We start from the raw sequence: 8,836 nt of genomic DNA, 5'->3' as shown, positions 1-8,836 counted from the left end.
CTCAGGACTCCTCCGCGTGCAGCCTACGGAAGCAAACAGACTTAAGAACGGCCTTTACGTAGTAAGTATAGTTCCGCTGTGATGAGCACTATGATGTGTTTGAACAGAGGGGGGCAAGATGACAACACAGCCTCAGAGACATGCTTTCAGGGTAATACGCTGCTGAGTCACAGTCCCTTTCTCAGTAACAATGGAACGTTCTGACTCCTCCTGTTTACCTGGGGCTATGCCTTTAAACGCATGCCTGTTCCCCTCCCAGATCCATCATTGATATTGGCAAGGTAGAGGTGGTTAAGAGAATAGGATTTTACAGTTAAACACATGATGGAATAATGCGGAACAACCTTAAAGTCAAAACAAATTGGGGAGCCTGGGTGGCTCGGTCCGGTCCGTTAAGCTTCGGACTCCAGCTCAGGTCATGACCTCACAGTCCGTGAGTGTGAGCTCCGCGTTGGGCTCTGTGCTGACAGCTCAGAGCCTGGAGCTTGCTTAGGATTCCGCGTCTCCAGCTCTCTCTGTCACTCCCCCACTCGCACTCTCTCTCTCTTTCAAAAATAAAATAAAAATATTAAAAAAAAAAGTCAAATCAAATCAATGACTGGCTACCCAACTAGATACATACCAAATGGTATTACAGTGTACTAATGAGAGATTTTCACCTTTTTATCACTTCCGCAGCATAAGTTAAATAATTAGGTAACTGATACATATTCACTTCCTTATTTTAAATACACCCATTCACATGCAAACCACGACACACGGTCTTTTTTATCTGAAAATATTTGCCTCTAAGTGTTGGTTTACTTAGTCAAAATGGTTGCCTAAATATAATTTCCCCTGCAAAGTTGTCAAAAGAATAACGTTATTGCCTTAGGCAGGAACTCAAGCACTGAAATAAAAGCCGGATCTGAATATCTGATGTATTTTATTTGTTCACATTTGTCCTACTTGAGGTTAACACTACTTCATTTGACAGTTTAAAAATCATTCTGTAAACAAAATAAGAAACAGCAGCAACAGCTCAAAAAAACCCACAATGCATAATAAAGGAATGTGTAGAAAGGGACACTCTGAATCAGCAAAGAAAATGTGACCGCGATGATGGAAGTCAACAATAAGGAGAAAAAACCTTCAACATCTGTAAAAGGTAAAACTGTAAGAGTAAAAAAAAAAAAAAAAAAAAAAAAAAAGCAAGAATCCAAAGTGCAGGTGTGCTAGTTTTCATTTCCACATCCATTCAGGAAATAGATAGAGCATACTATTCTTTTAATAAAGTGACAAGTTCTGCTTTAAAACATTCAGGTACGTTATCTTGCAGATTTTGTTTTTTACTTTACATGATCTCTACTTGACATCGATTTAACGGGAAAGATGGTCATAGAAGATACGTAGTTTAATTTCTTGAACCTACGCACAGTATAGCAATGGTAAAGTTTATCGGTTTTAGTTTTTGCTTTATTTGCAATGAGTAACAAGAAGCTGAAGATCCAGTATCAGAAGCATCAGTACTTTTACTCTTTAAAAAAAAAAAAATCCTGAGCCCTCGGTTATCTTTGTTGTCACTTTCAGATTCTCTGTAACAAAAGACTGTTCATTTTCCCCGAATTCTGGCCCGCTGACTTAAATAATCACAACAGTTTTTTTAATGCAAAGTTGGTCCAAATTGATCAACTAGAAGAGTTATTCTGGCATCATGTGAAAATTCATAATTGTTTAGAGCCTCAAATATTTTCCCCTTGAAAGGAAACATCTGTTGAACATGATTTCTGAATAGAGGACTTTTATGAAATATATTTCAAATCTTAAAAAATATTTCTAATGCACCCTCCACCTAAAATGCTATAGGATTTACCCCCGCCAACAATGCCTTTTCCTTTTAGGAACATTTTTGTGTTTGTGGCATTTCATTTTCCTGACGGCTCTAGTTTTATCTAAAAAGCCCAAAGACACAAAAGGCTGTGGCCTTATTTAGCGTTAAACAGCACTATTTTTTAACCATGTACACAGCTCAACAGCAAGATTAAGAAGTTAAAATACACACATATCACGGACAGATTAATCTTTTTTGGAATTCACTGAATTAACTGTATTCTGTTCAATCCCCTCCCCCAAGACAGTGTACTGTACCTACGTCGAGGTGTTTAAATATTTCTCCAACAGTTTTCATTGTATTATATTATGAAAACACTAGGCTTCAAGCCGGGTACTAATAAATATTTAATTTAAAAGGAAGAAAGAAAGCCCAACACGGAACATTAAAAAAAAAACCCTCCCTCCCCTCCCGGTCCCCAGAGAAGGCGCAGGGGTCAGCCTGACATGGCGGAGATCTCATAGTCACTGGCCGAAGTGAGGGGCTTGCCCATCATCCGGATGTTTTTTGCACTGGTGATCCTGGCCATCATGCACACGGGCTTGTCAAAGTACTTCACCAGGGCCGGCTCAGTCAGGAGGGAGGCCAGGAACTGCTCGAAGGTGATGGCCCAGTCCCGGTCCAGGCTGGTGCTCCGGGGCAGGGCCGCCGTGCCCTGGCCGCTGCGCACCAGGACGGTGTCCTCCCCGATGTCCTCACAGTGCAACTTGTCCTCCTCGTGGGAGCCGGCACTCAGCACCGAGTACGAGGACATGGAGCTGTCATCCTTGGTGTCGTCATCGGAAATCAGCATGGAGGAGCAGGCCCCGTGGTCCCGGGGAGAGGAGTCCTCCAGCTTGATGTCCTCCAACTGCCCTCCCAAGGAGTGTTCCTCACCCTCCACCGCCAAGCCGGCCGGGAGGGGCTCAACGGCCTCCACCATGTAAGGCTGGCCGGGCCCTTTCTTGGGGAAGAGCGCACCCGGGATGGCCGCGTTGCAGGCGGGCCCGCTGCCCCCGCTCCCGCCCTCCTTGGCAGGCTGGGTGACAAAGAGCTTGCCGACTTCCCCGATCTCCAGGAGGAGGCTGGTCACCGCAGCCGTGGCGTGGTACAGCTCCTGCTCGTTGGGGTCTTCGCTGAACATGTTATACATGGTCTTGCACAGCTCAATAAACTGCCCCTGAAAAGTGATCGGGAAAAACACAGAGGATGGGACCATCTCGTTGGAAGCACAGAGGCAGGACTGAAGTGGACTGTGAAGCCATTTAATAACAGGGCTCCTGAAAGACTCTGAAAAGTCCTCTATGTAGAACCAACTGGCTACTGTTTAAAGTCTCTTCACTTGGGGTGCCTGGGTGGCTTAGTCGGTTAAGTGCCAACTCTTGATTTTGGCTCAGGTCATCAACTCACTGTTCCTGAGTTCGAGCCCTGCATCGGGCTCTGCACTGACTGTGTGGAGCCTGCTTGGGATTCTCTCTTCTCTCTCTGCCCATCCCCCCATCTCAAACTAAATAAATGAACCTGAAAAAATAAAGTCTCTTCACTCATGTTTCCATTCTTTTTAATTTGAAGAATTTCCAACATCCGTGAAAGTAGAAAGGATGAAATAATGAACCTTCAAGTAGCTGGCACCCAGAGTCTAGAATGATTATCCTACAGTTAGCTGCTTCACCAACTCTTTTATCCTCTGTTCAAGTATTGTTAAGTAAATCCCAGACCTCATCCCATTTCAGGTCTACACTCTTCAGCGTGCAGCCCCAGGTTAGCTCAAATCCCCTCTCTCACATTTGCTGGTGTCGTGGGCAGGAGTGATGCCTTCTACTCCCCACCCACGTGATTCATCTGCTCTCCTGTTAGGAGACAACATTTTCATCCTGGGTTGTATTATTTATATTGTTTCCTCTGCCTCACTACAACTCAGCTTTTTAAGGAAAAAATGTGTCAGACATCTTTATAGCCGAGCACGGTGATTTGAAAACAGCATGAGCTTGTCTTCTGAGTCTCTGAGAGTATTTTTAATAACTGAAATGAGAATGTGTATACTCTAAGAACTGAGTATTTTGTGATTTGCATTTTCTCTGGGGGTGGGGGGGGGTCACCTCCTCGCGACCGAACATATTTTTGATGCATGAAAACATGCACAGACTAGATCCAAACAGATCTTAATTGAATACCCCAAGTTACCATTATCTTTTAATTAATTAATGAATTTTATTTTTTAGTTAGAGAGAGAGAGGGCATGCACAAGTGGGGGAGAGGGGCAGAGGGAGAGAGAGAGAGAAACAGAATCCCAAGTAGGCTCCACACTCAGCATGGAGCCTGACGTGGGGCTCGATCCCATGACCTCGGGATCATGACCTGAGCCGTGAGGCTCAACTGACTGAGCCACCCAGGCAAGGCATCCCCTTTTATTAATTCATTTTTTATTTTTTTATTGAGTTACCATTATCTTTCAGGGGTACGTAGTCTACATTTTTCTATGACTTGGAAAACATCTTCAAGGTTCAAAATGAAGAAACTGAAATGTTAGACACTTACCTGATTCAATTTGGGTAAATCCTTTGCATTCTTTGATTTGGATTTATTTTCCGGAGTCCAGAGTCTTAGATAATTGCGATTTTCTTGAGAATTTGCCCTCTTCCCTAAAACCCAAATGTCAGGAAGTAAGTGTTCAAAGGGCCAGAAACAAGTGTTCACCCAGCATGAGGCAAACATGCGGAAGAGGAGATGTATACCTCTGTCTGGCTGCAGACTCACTGTCACAAAGCCATCCTCCGCACCGTGTTTCCTCCTGCTATCCAGCCCCACCACTGCCAAGAAATGTGCGGAAGAAAGAAAAGTACAAGGTTACATAATACACCCACAGACTCAGCATTTGCAGTAGAAAACAGGAAAACCTTTAGGTATGGCTGCCCGATTTAGCAAAACAAAGAAAACCAAAGCCAAAACCCAGTAAACTGAGTTAAATCTGAATTTGAGATAGGTAAATAATATTTTGGTGTAAGTGAGTCCTAAATATCACATGGAACATACTTGTGCTAAACAAATGATGCTTCGCTAGTCTCGAATTCAGATTTTACTGGTGTTCCTTATCTTATCTGACAACCCTATTTCTCAGTAGTGGATTCCCCCAGAATTATTTTTCACAAACAGGGTTCAGGGTAGAACTAGGAATTTAAGAAACGATGTCGTGTAGTCTTCCCTTCTTAAAAAATGGTGGTGTTGGTCCAATGAATGATTTCCCTACCCTCTCTGTTATATCATCATCTTAACTTTGCATTCATGAGACTGGTTTTCTGCCAGGCTCTGCAAAAGATAAAGAACTCACTTTTTAAAAAAGAAAACCAAAAAATGTGATATGCTACAAAATTCCTTTACATTTATAATATGGTATTTCAAAACTATGACTTGTTGAGGCTCCTGGGTGGCTCAGTCAGTTAAGCTTCTGACTCTTGATTTCGGCTCAGATCATGATCTCATGGTTTGTGGGGGTTGAGCCCTGCAATGTATTCTGCACTGACAGAGCAGAGCCTGTTTCGGATTCTCTCTCTCCCTCTCTCTTGCCTCTCCCCCACTCATTCTCCCTCTCTCTCTTCTTCAAAGTTAATAAATTTTAAAAAATATATGACTTTCAAGGAAACCACTTTTAACTGTGTTCCTTTTTCTTCTAAAAACAGGACATTACAGGGCACATAAAGACTTCAAAAGGGAGAGGTATAAAACTCCCCCTCCCACTTCCCATTCAGTTTGTCAGCTGTCCAAATGCATTCCAGCACATCTTCAATCATCCAAAAGGTGGCTGGCTTGCCAGATATGTGACCTTCACTGAATTCAGCATCAGGTTAATCTCGGCAGCTTTTAAGACAGAGTGAGAACAATGTACTATATGTCATTGAGAAATTCTTCTCCTCTTAATGTTGAAAATGACTTAGGAGACAAGTAGATATTCAAAAATATTTTAAAGTATGGTTAAGTTCATGCAACAGATATTGTACAGCCATTTAAAAACCAGGCTTTCAGGGGGGCGCCTGGTTTCAGGGGGGCCCCTTCTACTGCAAGCAGAGCCTGGCGCCTGCTTCGGATTCTGTGTCTCCCTCTCTCTGCCCCCAGCCCCCTCAAAAATAAACATTAAAAAAAAATTAAAAACAAATAAATAAAAACCAGGTTTTCACAGGATGTTTAATGACATGGTAGCATGCTCACGGGATTTTAAACAAAAAAAGTAGGATACAAAATTGTATAGGCAATTTGGTCCCCGTTTTATATATATGCATATATTATCATAATTACATATGTTATCCGAATAAACATGACAAAAGTATCCCAGGATACTGTTATCTTTGTATTACAAAATTGTAAGCTTTATCTTTAGCTTATTTTATTTAAAAAAAAATTTTTTTTTCAACGTTTATTTATTTTTGGGACAGAGAGAGACAGAGCATGAACGGGGAGGGGCAGAGAGAGAGGGAGACACAGAATCGGAAACAGGCTCCAGGCTCCGAGCCATCAGCCCAGAGCCTGACGCGGGGCTCGAACTCACGGACCGCGAGATCGTGACCTGGCTGAAGTCGGACGCTTAACTGACTGCGCCACCCAGGCGCCCCTAGCTTATTTTATATATATATATTATAACTGTATTTTTAAAATTTCAACACAAAGCAATAGTGATTTGGGAGTTAGAAAAACATTTTTTTTAAAGCAACTTTTAATGATTATTAAATCCTATTAGCATGTGACCATTCCTGAAGCATTCTGAAATAAGTGAATCCTTCTCTGAAATGAGTGTTTACTAACAAAGATACGGCTAACATTTTGCAGCCAAAAAACTATTGCAAACAAAGTTAGGAATATTGTAAGATATGCTAAGGCACTATGCTAAAAAAGCCTGACTATGTCAGCTCATTAAATCCATACTATACCCAATATGCCAGCTATCATCGCCATTTTCCACAAAAGGAAACTGAGGCTCAGAGATGCCAGAACCTACCTGAGCTCACCTAGGTAACAATATACAGAGTGGCATTCCGTCCAAAGATCCTACCCTCAACTTGTATTGCCAACAGTAATAAGACTGGGTCTGGCTCACCCCTTTCTACTCAATCATACTAACGTTATTTGGTGACATATGGTGACCACACATATCGTGATGAGCCCTGAGTAATGTATAGAACTGTTGAGTCATGTCGCACAGCTGAAACTAATACAACACTGCAAGTTAAAAATTCCAATTAAAAAAACAAAGCTGGTCTAAACTGTGCTTATTTTGGAATGATAAGATTTAAGAGGCAAAAGGACCCAGAAGCAGCCCATGTTTACTTTTGAACTTGGGTGAAGTCGTGAAGCTGCAGTAATGATGAATGAGAAGGTAGAGAAGTCACTGCGATAGCTACTGAGAGATGTTGCCTAGATTCATACCAGACAGACACCGTCTGTGTATCTCATTGTATACAATGAGTTGAACCATGTCTATGTAGACCTAATACCCATACCTACATAAAGCAGAAGTCAGCACTTTTTTTTTTTTTCATAAAAGACTGGACAGTAAATATTTCACAGGTTTTGCAGCCCACACTGCCTCTGTCTCAACTACTCAGTTCTACCACCCATAGCACGAAAGTAGCCAGAGGCAATACATAAATGAATAGCTTGGATAGCTTGGCAGTGTTCCAATAAAACTTTATAGGCACTCAAGTTTAAATTTCATATAATTTTCTTATATCATGAAATATCATTCTACTTTTGATTCCTTCAAATCCATTTAAAAATGTAAAACCCTTTCTTTCTTTCTTTTTTTTTTTTTAACTTTTTTTAATTTATTTTTGAGACAGAGAGAGACAGAGCATGAACGGGGAGGGGCAGAGAGAGAGGGAGACACAGAATCGGAAGCAGGCTCCAGGCTCTGAGCCATCAGCCCAGAGCCCGACGCGGGGCTCGAACTCACGGACCGCGAGATCGTGACCTGAGCTGAAGTGGGACGCTTAACCGACTGAGCCACCCAGGCGCCCCTGTAAAACCCTTTCTTAGTTCGCAGGCTGTACAAACAGACCCCGGGCCACATTTGGCCCCTGGGCTGAAGTTTACTGACACCTATTACAGAGCCTGTGTATCTCTTACATACAGATATAAGAGAACTCTTTCTGACATAAATGTCCTGATTCTGGATAGCAGAATAACAACAGAATGATGTTCTTAATGAGCCTGACTACAGTAGGGAAAGGGGAACAAAATATATCGCTCTAGGGGTCATGTTTTCTCTAAGCCAGTGGGACACAGTGTGCATGCTCCCTTCAGTGGGCAAAGTACCCACTCCCTACTTGTTGGCTGCTTGACTTCACAAATCTGAAAAGAAAGTAATGTATTAGGCAACTGAATTCATATACTTCTTTGACTGACTAGCTTTGAGGCAACTTTTTCTAGTAACAAGAGGGCTCTGTAGAAAAGAAATACTGTACCTATGGGGAGGAAAGTCACTTACCATGTGTGCATTCTGGGGTGATGTCTTCAAAGAAGTATTGAGTTGCTTCAAAAGCAGAATCTGGCTCATCTTGATCAGAGGATGGCTCTAGAGAGGGAAGGAGAGGTCATTCTCATATTGGCGGGACGGTGACTCAAGGAAAGTGTTCTTTAATTGTTAAAGAAGTGACATGGGGGAGGACGAGGAGCTGGAGGTACCAAGGTGGAGAGGGGGCACATTACTGGGGGCCCTGAATGCCGAAGGCCTCTATAACCTCATGGGGGGTGTGGGGGGCTCATTTCATTTTTTCACTCCACCTTCCTTTTTAACAACCCCACACTGAAGTGTCCCTTTGCCTCTTCCTTTTTACGAGACTGTCCTAAATTCTGTGAAATGCTGCCTTACAAACCAAATTTTAGGAAACTGTATACAATTAAAGATAATTCTCAAATCTACAATTTTACCCTATCTCTATCCTTAATGTCAATCCTTTTTTTTTTTTTTTTTTTTTTTTTTTTTTTTTTTTTTTTTTT

At 42.1% G+C, this 8,836-nt stretch overlaps 1 protein-coding gene across 2 annotated transcripts in view; it reads right to left on the bottom strand.

Moving 5' to 3' along the window:
• Window positions 1-906: 906 nt before the first annotated feature.
• Window positions 907-8,836, bottom strand: part of TBC1D9 (TBC1 domain family member 9) — a 117,187-nt gene continuing 109,257 nt past the window's right edge. For both annotated transcript variants that reach the window (XM_040473356.1, XM_040473365.1), the window contains exons 18-21: window positions 8,325-8,411; window positions 4,585-4,659; window positions 4,388-4,491; window positions 907-3,029 (exon numbers count right to left, since the gene is read on the bottom strand). In XM_040473356.1, coding sequence (XP_040329290.1) covers window positions 2,307-3,029; window positions 4,388-4,491; window positions 4,585-4,659; window positions 8,325-8,411 — 989 coding nt within the window. In that variant the 3' untranslated portion in view covers window positions 907-2,306. The remainder of the gene's footprint in view (window positions 3,030-4,387; window positions 4,492-4,584; window positions 4,660-8,324; window positions 8,412-8,836) is intronic.

This window comes from Herpailurus yagouaroundi, unplaced genomic scaffold (genome assembly GCF_014898765.1).
Source record: "Herpailurus yagouaroundi ecotype Mexico unplaced genomic scaffold, PumYag 28, whole genome shotgun sequence".
Lineage (NCBI taxonomy): Eukaryota > Metazoa > Chordata > Mammalia > Carnivora > Felidae > Herpailurus > Herpailurus yagouaroundi.
This window is presented reverse-complemented; position numbering and strand designations above follow the sequence as displayed.